Source organism: Daktulosphaira vitifoliae, unplaced genomic scaffold (genome assembly GCF_025091365.1).
Source record: "Daktulosphaira vitifoliae isolate Bord-2020 unplaced genomic scaffold, ASM2509136v1 Scaffold_328, whole genome shotgun sequence".
In the NCBI taxonomy this organism is placed as follows: Eukaryota; Metazoa; Arthropoda; class Insecta; order Hemiptera; family Phylloxeridae; genus Daktulosphaira; species Daktulosphaira vitifoliae.
In genome coordinates, this window is record NW_026099893.1 from 1 (window position 1) to 14,580 (window position 14,580).

The 14,580-nt window shown below is 41.8% G+C and overlaps 1 protein-coding gene across 1 annotated transcript; it reads left to right on the forward strand.

The window, feature by feature from the left end:
* The first annotated feature begins 67 nt into the window (after nucleotides 1-67).
* LOC126909391 (uncharacterized) lies at nucleotides 68-2,578 on the forward strand. Its single transcript, XM_050691809.1, has one exon. It carries the CDS (start codon nucleotides 68-70, stop codon nucleotides 2,576-2,578), a length of 2,511 nt encoding a protein of 836 aa, XP_050547766.1.
* The last annotated feature ends 12,002 nt before the right edge of the window (nucleotides 2,579-14,580 follow it).

The window sequence follows — 14,580 nt, forward strand, 5'->3', positions numbered from 1 at the left end:
TTATGTAGATGATATCCTAGCAGGCGACGATACTATTGCAGGTCTCCTTAAACGACAGAAAGACATTATGGGTTTATTGTATAGCGCAGGTTTTGAACTAAAAAGATGGTCTACTAATTGTATTGACCTGTTGAATAATATACCATTTGAAAATAGGTCGCTTCAAACATCTTTCGATCCTAAAGACGACACGTCTATTAAAATATTGGGTTTACGCTGGATTCCTGCTAGTGACTCATTTAGTTATCATACAACATCATTACCGTTAATTTACACTAAGCGTGCTATTTTGTCATACATTGCTAAACTATACGACCCAATAGGTGCGCTGGGGCCAATTATATTTTGGGCTAAATGTTTTATGCAATTATTATGGCAATCTAAAGTACAATGGGATGATCAATTACCACAACCGCTTTGTGAATTATGGAAAAAATACGCCGATGAACTTATTTTAGTTAATCAGATTAAAGTTCCTCGGTATTTGAATAACTTAAATTGTACTGCACAATTAATTGGATTTTCGGACGCTTCTGAAAAGGGATACGCCGCGGTTGTTTATTTACGTTTGTTACATATGGATGACACTATTTCTGTACATTTCATTTCTTCTAAATCTAAAGTAGCACCTATTAAAACTACAAATAATAAAACTTTAACTGTTCCGCGATTAGAATTGTGCGGAGCTCTGTTATTAGCTCAACTGTTGCATCGATTACACGACATTTTTAAAAATAATGTGTTTATCGATAATATTTATGCATGGACAGATTCACGTGTAGTGTTATCATGGTTGACATCAGAACATTCACAATTCAAAGTTTTCGTAACAAATCGAATCGCAAAAATTCTTGAATATATTCCTAAGTGTCAATGGCGTCACGTTGTTTCTGATCTGAATCCCGCTGATTGCATTTCAAGAGGTATGTTCCCTTCGCAAGCTATCGCTCACACGTTATATTGGCAAGGTCCGTCCTTTTTAAAATTACCGGAGAATGAGTGGCCGCATTATTGTTACGACCCGTTGTTACCGTCTCAATTACCGGATTATAAAATTACAGCGACAACTTGCCTAATAACTACACAGGATCTTGATTTAACATGGCTACCTAAATTTTCTAATTTAAATCGTCTTCAACGTGTTTTAGTGCGAATCTGCCGTTTATTTAAGTACGCGCGCCGTAANATATTTAAATACGCGCGCCGTAAAAGGGAACCTTTCATACTGTCGTTAAACAGTCCTATATCATATAAGGAAAAAGAAGATGTTATGTCAATAATCATTCGTTTGACGCAACAAAAATATTTTAACGTGCTGTTTAAGACACTTCAATCTTCAACTGATAAAATATCACCGCGTTCATTAGCTCAACTGGCACCGTTCTTAGATGATAATAATATAATACGGGTAGGTGGACGTCTTCGTAATGCTACTATTCCGTACGCGTCTCGTCATCCAGTGTTATTACCTAAATCATGCCCTTTGAGCGTATTATTGATTCGTCATTTTCATTTAACTTATTTTCATGCCGGTCCTCAACTTCTATCATCAATACTCGCCAAAAAATATTGGATTTTATCAAGTCGTTCTGCTATAAGAAATATTATTTTTGCGTGCGTCATTTGTGCTAGACATAGAGCTACAGCGCCGCAACCATTCATGGCTGATTTGCCACTCAATCGAGTCACTCCGTCAAGAGCATTTCTTGGGGTAGGTATAGATTTTGCCGGACCCATACTTATTAAAGAAAGCCGTCGAAGAAACGCTCGTGCCGAGAAAGGCTACTTATGTTTATTTGTGTGCACTTCCATTAAGGCCGTCCATATTGAGGTGGTATCTGATCTTTCGACGGAGGCATTTTTAGCATCTCTACAACGCTTCATTGCACGTCGAGGCATACCGTCTGATATCTATAGCGATTGTGCTTCAAATTTCAAAGGAGCGAATCACTATATCAACTCTATATTTTTTAGCTCATCAGCGCAAGACCTATACTCAAACTCAATACCATGTAAATGGCATTTCAATCCGCCAGCAGCTCCACATATGGGGGGCTTATGGGAAGCAGCTGTGAAATCATGTAAATATCATCTAAAACGAGTTGTAGGTACTCAAATGTTTACATTTGAAGAAATGACTACATTGTCCAGTCGTATCGAGGCCGTCCTCAATAGTCGTCCGTTAATATCTCTGTCATCCAATCCCAACGATTTAACACCACTAACACCCGCACATTTTATAATTGGCCAATCACTTTTAGACATACCCGAACCCGATATGACGTCAACCCCTCAAAATCATTTGACTCGGTGGCAACTAATACGCCAACTTTATCAGTCTTTTTGGAAACGTTGGTCGACAGAATACATTACAACGCTACAGCGACGCTCCAAATGGTACAAACAGCAACCTAATGTAAATATTGGTGACATAGTTGTGATAAATATGCCAAATCAGCCGCCAACTCATTGGAAACTTGGTGTAGTTGAAGCGGTACATCCCGGTCCAGACCAGATAGTTAGAATTGCTACTATTCGCACGGCGGAGACCACGATAAAACGCCTTTTTATTCGTTAAAAAACACAAACAAAAAAAAAACGTGTGCCTTCAATAATTAATATAATTTTTAAATTGTCCATATAATTAATTTGATTTTGTAATTTTTAGACTGTGCTCATGTCGTGCCAGAATAATTGTGCTGAAGATTGCCGGAGTTGTCTCTATTGGATTTATTGCATAGGTAATTCGTTTTAATTCCTTTAAAAAATATTAATTGTTATTGACTTTAATCAAAGTAAAGTCCATCTTTTTACATTGTAATCAATTTATTTTGCATATTTTAATCTTTAGAATGATTTATATTTCATTTATTGGTGCAATAAGTGCTACATCAGTCTATACAATCTCTCTCTCTCTATATATATATATATACATTTTTAGTTTTTTTTGCATGTACTACATTTATATTTATGATTCCCTTTATGATTATTTCTTATAGAAATGTGTTATTGACAATTTCACATCAGTTGTATTATTAATGATAGAATTTTTAAATTGTTAATATATTATTATTATTATGGCAATAGCACTATTAATTTGTTGATTTTGTAATCTTTAGACCGCGTTTGTTGTGTCATATTTTTTTGTTATCATATTCATTTGTAGGGATTAACAAAGATGTTAAATAACATGTCACAATGAATGCGTTTATATATGTTTATATGTTTTATCTTAGATGTACACTGCAGTACGATAACACTCCATGTATTATTTTTAGTATCGTGCTGTCCGTCAATCCAGTGACACTTAATATTTGTACTTTTTTTTTATGTATATACAGGGTGTAAATCTTTCGAACCATAGTAATATATAGGCGAGTATCCTTGGAGTGTGTAAACAATGACCTCGTTTTTTTTTTTTTTTTTTNATATATATATCATTTTTCAATGTTAAAAAATTATTAATTATTATAAATTTTAATTGTAGTATTTTTGTAATAAATATAAACATCAAAACACTACAAATTGGTGACCTCTAAAATGAACAACAAATCCGATAGTGCGATAGTAAGTGTGCGTGATGACGCGACCGGTAATGATGGCCGAGACCATATCGAATACGGCGAGCCCAATATGAATTCAACGCGAGCGTTTAAAATCCTAACTTTCTGGTGCACCAACCCAGAACTTTGGTTCAAACAAATTGAATCCGTTTTTTATACAACCAGAATTACAGCTGACGCAAGTAAATTTCATCATGTTGTTTCCTCTATGGAAAGTGAAATTCTTGCTCAAGTTAGTGACATAATACTCAATCCACCAGAAACGAAAATGTACGAAGCATTAAAAACCCGGCTCATCGAAAGATTTTCCGAATCTGAACAATGTCGGCTTAAAAAATTACTGACCGAAGCCGAACTCGGTGATCGGAAACCATCCCATTTTCTTTCAGAAATGCGTCAACTAGCTAATGGAAAAGTAACTGATGAAATACTCAAAATACTATGGATACAAAGGTTACCACATCAGGTAAAAACTATCATTTCAGCTAGCAACGACAAGTTGGATAACTTAGCTTCGATGGCAGATAAAATTATCGAAGTATCGGACAGCCGAAATGATGGTTTTTCCATTGCCAACATTAGTGACAAGGTCACAAACCGTCAGTCACATGAACAAGCTGACGATGCAACGACAATAAGAAAATTGGAACACCAGATCGCAGCACTCACACAAGCAGTAGAGCGACTTAGCAACAGCAACTCTCGTAGCCACAATAGGCGTCACTCAAAATCACTTATGCGCCGAGACGATTCACGACCACGATATGATACGTGTTATTATCATTACCGATTCAAAGATAAGGCTGCTAAATGCAAACCACCGTGTAAATACCAGCACACGTCAGAAAACTAAAACGATCTACTGTCGAGACGACCAACGGTAGTGAGTTTCAATCTCGTCGTCTATTTATTGTTGATAAAATAACAAAAACTCAATACTTAATTGATACTGGTGCGGACTTTTCGGTTTGGCCAGCAGATCCTAAGCAGAAACGCAATAAAATAAAAGATGGTAACCCTACTTTATTCGCAGCCAACGGGTCAATAATAAAAACATACGGTGAAAAATTAATTGCTGTAAATTTAGGCTTAAGACGTGTTTTTAAATGGAAATTTATTGTCACAGCAGTCAGTAAACCAATTATAGGTGCTGACTTTCTCCACTATTTCGGCTTATTAGTGGACTTAAGAAGTAAACGCCTAATTGATGAAAATACCAAATTAGCCACCGCCGGAAAAGTTAAGAAGACGATATCCTTGGGCATCTTCGCTTTTAAAGACGATTCAGCGTACATTAAGTTACTCAAAAAATTTCCGCAAGTATTAAGAACAAACATGATCCCAATGGATAGTAAACATAACGTTACACATCATATCATCACTAAAGGACCACCACTCTTCGCTAAACCAAGACGCCTTCCTCCGGATCGACTAGAGATCGCAAAAAAAGAATTTGCATATTTAGTGGAACAGGGCATATGCCGACCTTCAAATAGTCCGTGGGCCAGCCCATTACAACTAGTAAAAAAGAAGAACGGTGAATGGAGACCGTGCGGCGACTACCGTAGGTTAAACGCAGTCACATTACCGGACAGATACCCCATTCCACACATTCAAGACATCACACAGCGATTGCAAAATAAAAGTATTTTTTCAAAAATCGATTTGGTTAAAGCTTTTAACCATATACCAATAGAACCGTCCGATATTCCAAAAACAGCTATTACAACACCTTTTGGGTTATTTGAAATTGTTCGGATGGGATACGGTTTTAAAAATGCAGCTCAAACATTTCAGCGTTTCATACACGGTGTTTTAAAAGACTTAGATTTTTGTGAAGTGTATTTGGACGATATTTTAATTGCATCGTCTTCAACACAAGAGCATTTGAGTCACCTCGAACGTGTATTACAACGACTCAGTGAGTACGGCATTGTGATAAATACGAATAAATGTATATTTGGAATAGAAGAGGTATTATTTTTAGGATACATCATATCGGGTAACGGTCTTAGACCAAATCCTGAAAAACTGGAAGCGATAGACAAATATCCACGGCCGAATAATGTACAAGAGCTTCGACGTTTTTTGGCTATGTGCAATTTTTACCGCCGTTGTATCCCAAACGCAGCAAGTACACAAGCTATTCTTCACGATTATCTTAAAAACAGCAAAAAAAACGACAAAACACCAATTGTATGGACCGATCAATCAACGGGAGCGTTCGAGAAAACTAAAGAAGACTTAAAGCGAGCCACAACATTATCGTATCTAGATCCGGCCGCGAATATTCAATTACGATGTGACGCGTCAGATATGGCGATAGGCGCAGTAATAGAACAATTTAAAAACGGCGTTTGGCAACCACTTGCTTTTTTCTCTCGCAAACTTGACCAAACACAAAAAAAATACTGTGCATACGATCGTGAACTTCTTGCGGTATATGAAGCCATTAAGCATTTTCGCTATATGCTGGAAGCCCGTAAATTTGAAATAATTACGGACCATAAGCCGTTAATATACGCATTCACACAACACTCAGATAAATTACCACCTCGACGTGCACGACAACTTGATTTTATTAGTCAGTTTACAACATCAATACGGCACGTAACAGGTACACAGAATACAGTGGCCGATGCGTTATCGAGAATAGAAACTATAAATGCACCGCCACCGCTAGATTATGACAAGTTAGCTTACGACCAGTTAGCAGACGCAGAACTATTGTCGTTATTGTCAAAACCGGAATTATCGATAAAACTAGAGCTCGTAAATATGCCCACTACGAACACAAATATTTACTGNATACAGTGGCCGATGCGTTATCGAGAATAGAAACTATAAATGCACCGCCACCGCTAGATTATGACAAGTTAGCTTACGACCAGTTAGCAGACGCAGAACTATTGTCGTTATTGTCAAAACCGGAATTATTGATAAAACTAGAGCTCGTAAATATGCCCACTACGAACACAAATATTTACTGCGACACTTCTAATGGTAGACAACGACCGTATCTTACCAAACAATTTCGCCGCAATGTGTTCAATTGTCTACATAATCTCGCTCACCCAGGTATACGGTCAACAATAAAATTAGTGAGTAGTCGTTTCGTGTGGCCGTCGATGAACAGTGATTGTGCGAAATGGACTCGTGCGTGTTTAGCGTGTCAAAAGTCAAAAATAACGCGACATGTTATAAGTCCGTGTGGTATTTTTAATGTGCCGAGTGATCGTTTTTCACATGTACACATCGATATAATCGGTCCTATGGTCATGTCACGTGGTTGTACTTACTGTTTAACCGCTATAGACAGATTTTCTAGATGGCCAGAAGTTTTTCCAATTCAGGATATTTCGGCTGAAACCATAGCTCGTACATTATTTGAAGGCTGGATAGCTTGATATGGAGTTATGGAGAGATTGACAACAGATCAAGGACGGCAATTTGAGTCTCTCTATTCACCGCAGTGATGCAAATTTTAGGGTTTAGAAGAATACGTACATCAGCATATCATCCACCAGCCAATGGTTTAGTCGAACGATTCCACCGATCACTTAAAACGGCAATAAAGTGTTACGAGACTGAGCACTGGACAGATGTACTCCCCTCAGTTCTTATGGGCCTTAGATCAGTGATTAAAGAAGATCTAGGTTTAACACCTTGACACGGCACCGCCTTTTGCTCTAGGCTGGCGCTCACCCGTGTCTCTCTCGATATCAGCCGTCCAGCTAATAATATGACAATCGGTTGTCATCGGTCGTCTCCCCGCCCTTGACACTGAGATAAGGCCGCCGCCGAATATGGATTACCGATATTGCGTCCTGTTTCGTTTCGACGTTCACCTGAAGTGGTGTATTGCCTTTTTTTTCGCTGTTGCGTTTCCGACGTTCACGGTAACTGGTTTTTCACGGTGCACTAGTTGTATGTCTATTTGAGTTTAACGCTGATTGTTGAATTGATATTTTATATCGCCGTTATTTTTACTTACGGTTTTTGTGCGGCACGAATTCTAACATCTTGTGTGGTGTCCATCCTTACCTATTGGATTACGCAATAACTGGCTCCCCGAAAAGGAATCTAAACCGGACGAGGAAAGTTAAGGTAAGAGACTTTGAGCCGATTCAGTTTTATTTCTAATTATATTAGATTTTAGTTTTAACGTGAAACGGTGAAGTCTCCCTTATAAATTTATTAGTTCATATAGTTATTTGAACGGATTTCACTGGTGACAGCAGTGAATTTTTACCTGGGTTATTCACAGTTACGTGTTAGCGGGATTAGATTTAGCCGGGCTCTGGGAAAATTTTCTTTTATAAAAATAAAGTCAGAGCAGTTTATCTAATAGAATCCGCCGTAGGTATTGTCGTTTTAAAGTGTTGGTTACAGTTTATTATAAAGACCTTATTGATAGCAACAAAAAGTGAATTTCCGGCCGATAGTTACAGTCTTTTGGTAGATAAAAATCGTATATTTTCGTCTGACTTTGCAAAGCGGCCGATTCCAGGTAAACGTTATTATTATTGTTCACTCGCTGCCATATCATATACGGCGGCCCCGGACCATTTTATCGCGGTCATTATCACAACAATAGCAATAATAATAACACTTGTTTTTCTACAGCAATAGTAAATTTTGACCGTACACGGAGATATTGTTTATCTCCGCTATTATAGTAACATACATTTGATTATTAGTATTGTAAATAAACAAAATATTCACGGTCAATATGTCGGGGAAAACTTTAGCACAAATGAATTGCGCTGAATTACGTCNTAATTAGCACAAATGAATTGCGCTGAATTACGTCGCGAATGCGCTTTTAGACAGCTGTTGCGTATATAGTTATATGGTACCTTGTTTGTGACCGCCCCATCAAGATGTGATTGACCGCTGATAAAATAATTAAAACGAGTTCCATGCGACTCTTTAAAACGCGTCATTAGTATTTCTATTCGCAATTAAAACGCTCGGTCTAATATCGTCAATATTGAATTGAATGATATATCATCAGTTCATTTTCTTTTCTTATTATTTTGTGCTATTTTGAAGCACCGCAAAGAGGTATACGCGCCTACTTCGCATACGCCGAAAATTCGCCATCGCCGAGACGATAACTTTTCCACGCTGTGGAACGCCTTCTGCAACGAGTCACTATCATTTATTGGATCTAAAGGTCGTCTTTATTTTGTTATTTTACGTTAATGCTAAATTATAAGTTCATGTAATCATGTATATATTTTAGTCTAGTTAAGTGTTACTAACATTAATTTTAATAACATCTTATGTTTTGTATAATATGCTTATATAGAAATATTAATAATATTCCATATTCTGTCTACTTCTTGTCGTGTTATCCTTTCAACTTTCAATTAAAGGAACACTCAAACAACATGCTACGCGACGAAACCCAATATGCTAGTTATGCTAGAAGAAAACATACGTAGCGATGGGAGGGACCCAGATACTGTAATTTTACCACCCCGTACGCCGCTCGATAACGAAATTCCGGTCCGCGAACCCGAAGTGGTGGTTTTAGACAACTCCACGGACCGCGCCCGCGAACTATCAGCGGCCCGGCGTAGCACCGTTACCGGAGGAACATCCGGTGAACCTCGCGCTACACACATCAGACGACGAGTCTGATGTCGAACAACCGGGGGATATTACGCGCGCAAGCGGTCAACTAGGCGTGCCATACGTTGAAGACGTATACGTTGCCCGCTCGATANTGCCATACGTCGAAGACGTATACGTTGCCCGCTCGATAGCGCACGCGGCAGAACAAGTCGGGGCGATCCGATAGAATATTCGCGACATTTCGAATAACGCACGGATCGAGGCACGGATGACTGAACTAGAACGGTCGCTCTCGCGGATGTCAATGGAACAGCGACAGATTTCAAATATGCTGGAGCGACTCAATCAAAATATGCTGCCGTCCTCACACGTTGATGCACAACCGACTATTCGTCAAGTTAACGTCGAACGAAACGATAGTCGTCGATCGGACGCGCATCGCGTTACATTCGGTCCATCGGGAGCGACGGACCCGACACGACACGACGCAACTTTACATGAACGCCTCGCGGACATCGAAGCGCAGGAAGCCCGCAACATGAGACGATCGTACGGACAAGCGTCGCATTAACAATATCTCCGTGTACGGTCAAAATTTACTATTGCTGTAGAAAAACAAGTGTTATTATTATTGCTATTGTTGTGATAATGACCGCGATAAAATGGTCCGGGGCCGCCGTATATGATATGGCAGCGAGTGAACAATAATAATAACGTTTACCTGGGATCGGCCGCTTTGCAAAGTCAGACGAAAATATACGATTTTTATCTACCAAAAGACTGTAACTATCGGCCGGAAATTCACTTTTTGTTGCTATCAATAAGGTCTTTATAATAAACTGTAACCAACACTTTAAAACGACAATACCTACGGCGGATTCTATTAGATAAACTGCTCCGACTTTATTTTTATAAAAGAAAATTTTCCCAGAGCCCGGCTAAATCTAATCCCGCTAACACGTAACTGTGAATAATATATAATATATTAATATATATATATATAATCGCAATAGTAGTAGAAGTAGAAAATTTACAAAATCACATTAATAAAGGAATACGGTCAATACGCAATATTGAAATAACGACAGAATAAACGACGCACAAAACGTCGGACGCGCTGATAACGACCGTGTTCGGGCGTCGGACGCGGTGATAACGACGAAAAGACGGGAACGCGAGCGGCCGAGCGGGAGGCACGCTCCCCTATTTCGCGTCGTTTTCCGTTCCACGGAATCGCGAAAATCGCGAATAAAAAAAAACGGAGAAGGCGAAAAATTCAGGAAAAGACGAGGGACCACAAGCGCCGTCGAACGGTACGGGAAGGGAGGCGATAGGAGAAAAACGGGAATTTTAAAGCGTAAAAAACGGAATATCTCTTCCAGGTAGACCTTATTTGAGGGGCTTACGATTTTAGTATATAGCTAGAGACTAGAGATTGTCTTATAGGTTTTCCATTCAATTTTTTATTTGTTTGACAGTTTGGATAAGTTTTAATAAATTCGGTTACATCTTTAATAAGATTAGGCCAGTAATATTTATTCTGAATTTTATGAGTTGTTCTCGAAATTCCTGAATGACCTCCTCCTATTTTTGATTCATGATATGATTTTACAATTTTAGGGACAATTATTTTTGGTATAACTAAAATTGGTTCAACAATTTTTGTTGGTAAATATTTTTTTGTAATATAATGAGTCATTTTGAAGTAAAAATTGTCTCGATTTTCGTTTAAAACTATTATTAATAGAATTATAGTTTAGAACATCATTTTTACAAAAATTATCTTTAAGTTGTAATGCTTTTATTTCAATTAATTCTAAATCCAAATCATCTTGTTTATTATTAATTAAAATATTATTAATAGAATCTCTAGATAAAGCATCAGCGACCTTACTATTTTTTACTTTCTTATAGATAACAACAAAATTGAAATCTAATAATTTTAAAGTCAATCTGGCAATTCTGGCAGATGGTATTTTAAGAGACTTATAGTATTGTATACTTATATTATCACAAAAAATAAAAAATGACGTCCGTATAAGTATTCTCTAAAATACGTTACCCCAAAACATAATCCTAATAACTCTAGAGTAGTTGATGAATAAGTTTTTTCAATAGTCAGTAATTTTCTACTAGAATAGCCAACTGGAAATAAAATATCATTATACTCTTGTTCTAAACATGCACCTAAACCAGTGATGGAAGCATCTGTTGTTAAGAATGTTTTTTTATTGTCGTTAAAATGTTTTAATAGTGGTTGTGTAATTAAAACTTGCCTTAATGTGTTAAATGATTTTTCATGTTTTGGACACCATTTAATTTTTTTATTATCCGCTTTGATTAAATCTGTAAGTGGATTAGTAATTCTTGCAAAATCTCTCACATGTTTTCTATAATAAGAACACATTTCTATAAAAGATCTAACATCTTTTAGTGTTTGTGGTGTTTTAAATTCAGTGTTTTAATTGCTTTTGTATTTCTATCTATAGGCGTTATGCCTTCTTTATTAATTTTATGACCAAGTAGCTCTATTTCACTACCCCTCAAGGAGGGACAACAGTACGCCGCGATCATAAGGACCACGATGGCTGCTGTTGACCTCAATGCCCTTGGGGTTCAATTGGCGGGCACCAGGCGGACCCGAACGGGAGCCGTCCTTTTGGAGGTCCGGGGATCGGGCGCCCAGGATGACAGCCTAGCTGACAGCTTGAAGGGTGCCCTGAAGGAGCATGACGTGCGCGTCCACCGTCCGGTGATGACAGTGCCCGTCATGCTCCTGGACGTGGAGGAATGGACGGAGGAGGGCGACATGCAGAGTGCACTTCTGGACGCCCTCCGCCGTCCAGAGGACAAGGTGCCGCCGGAAATCGGGCCCGTTGTGGTCCGAGAGAACTCCGGCGGCAAAGGGCGTTACGCCCGGGTGGAGGTGCCGGCAAGGCTGGCCCCTCGCCTTGCAGGTCTCGCCCGTATCCGCGTGGCCTGGGTCACCTGTAGGCTGAGGATCCTTGGCGACAAGGGTCCGAGGTGCTCCCGTTTCGCTGCGCTGCAGTGTCGGCGTGATCGGGCTCTACGGGGCTACGAAACGTCGGCACGAGCGCAGTTTCCCTAGCTCGGGGAATCGGGCGCATCCTCAGGTTGCGGATAGAGGAACGGCCTGTAGATATGCAGGTTAGCCGCGAAATAAGCAGTCCAATAATTTGGACTGACGAATAAGCGGTCGCGGACAGCGAGCCCCTCGTTCGCTCGTTAACCCTGCAGATATGCAGGGTAGCCGTGATATAAGCCACTCCTAGAGTGGACGAATAAGCGGTAGCGTTCGAGGAAAACGGGCAGGTGGGCCCGATAGCCTGGTAAGGCGACCACCTAGGTGAAGGTAACACCGAAAACAAATCCCCTGGCGGTAGGTAAAACGCAGGGAAGGACACCCGTAAAACCAATCATGGAAGGAAACCATTCAAATATAACGGTTACCGCGCCAGGAGAATCGGAGTCTCCAGGGCCGGCTGGGAAAGGTGTCGCTACAGGCCTAACCCGGTCGTCATCCAGCGACTGTACCAGAACCGTGGGACTGGTGAGGCAGGGTCCAGGGGGCGTTCGCGCCCAAGTAACTGTCGGAGGGTGTGCCAAGCAGGCACCCTCCAGTGACCTTCGGGTCACTGAGGTAACTGCTGGTGGCTTAGCTACCATCGAGGAGATGGTGGACGACTGGGAAGGCGTGCGTGAGCGTTTTCGTGACGACATGCCGCTAACTCGGTCGGAATTCACAAGATGGAACAGCTGGCTCCAAAGTATGGAGACTGGAGGATCGACGATGGACTCGTTCCCGTGCGGCTCATTCCGGACGGCTGAATCTTTCCGGAGTTCAGTGGCAATAGGAGGCCGCCTTTGGGGGAAGAGGAAGAGAGCGACGACGAGGCCACGTTTGACGTCGGCCTCAATCACGTCGTTGCTCTCGCCCGAACAGCGGAGGTCGAGGGGAGTCTGATGAACGAGGTCCCGGGTACCCACCTGGAGTACCTCGTCCAGCAGATCTCCCTCTCGTGCCAGGCCCTCAGCGAGCTGAGGAGCGCGGTGCGGCCATGTCGCAAGAGATGGCATGACCCGGCGGACGTGGCGACTGCCACGTCGTCTATGATAGAAGGCATAGTCGCGCAAGTGGCTGTGCTTCGAGGGGTCATAGACAAACGCCGGGGTATGGGGGTGCACAAGGAGGTGCAGATGGCGATGAAGCACCTGGAGGAGATCCTGGAAGAGGAGAAACGTAGAAGGGCGTCTCCAGCGGCCAGGATCCACCAGGATGTTGCAGCGGAGTCAACTGCCGAATCGCGGCCGCCGAAAGCATCTNAATCGCAGCCGTCGAAAGCATCTTCCCCGAAGATGGGCAAAGAAGTCTCGACGCAGACTGTCGTCGATGACCCACCGGCCGATTCACCAAAGGGTCCAGACGAGACGAAGAAAAGGAAGAAGATACTGCCCGTTGCTGCGGGTACTGCCGCCGGATCAGTAAGTGCGCCCACCGGGACGCCTACTGACCGGCCGATAGCGGACCGAGCCAGCGGCATGGGGTCCGCGGAAGGGGATGCGGGAGCTGCTCCCGCTGAACCTCTGTGGACCCAGGTCGTGGAACGCAAGCCGGGCAATACAAAAAAGAAGAAGGAGGATACGGCGGCCGAGGCCAAACCTCCTCCTCAGATGATGACGGCTCAGGCGACGAAACGCCAGAAAGCGGCGAGACTGCGGGCCAAAGTGCCCCGCACAGAGGCCGTAGTGATCGGCCCCCTAAAAGAGGGGCAGAAGTATGCCGCTGTGATTAGCACAGCCATGGCCGCGGTGGATCTCCGGGTTCTGGGCATAAATGTGTCCGGGACCCGGAGAACGCAGACGGGTGCCGTCCTCTTGGAGGTCCGGGGGTCGGCTGAACAAGCTGATCTCCTGGCGACCAGTCTGAGGGCGGCCCTGAAGGAGATGGACGTGCGGGTACATCGGCCGTCGATGACCTGCACCGTCCTCCTCCTGGACGTTGAAGAGTGGCAGGAGGAGCAAGATGTGCAGCGAGCACTGAGCACCGCCCTGACGTCTCCGAATGGAGAACTGCCGCCGCTAGTGGGTCCAATTACGGTCCACACAAATGCTGGCGGTAAAGGGCGGTATGCGAGGTGCGAGGTGCCCCTCAAAGTTGCTCATCGCCTGGCAGGTCTAGGCCGAGTCCGGGTCGGGTGGACGTCCTGTAGACTGAGAATTCTCGATAAGGGACCTCAGTGCTACAGGTGTCTAGAACGCGGGCACATAGCTCACGCGTGTGTTGTGAACTGGCTTTTTGCTGCCTAATTGTAATTGTAAATTAAAAATAAATTGTAATTTAATAGTATATATATAATAATCATGGGAACGGAAGCCTCTTTTGTTTTGTATAAAGTATTTACCAGGCAAGCAT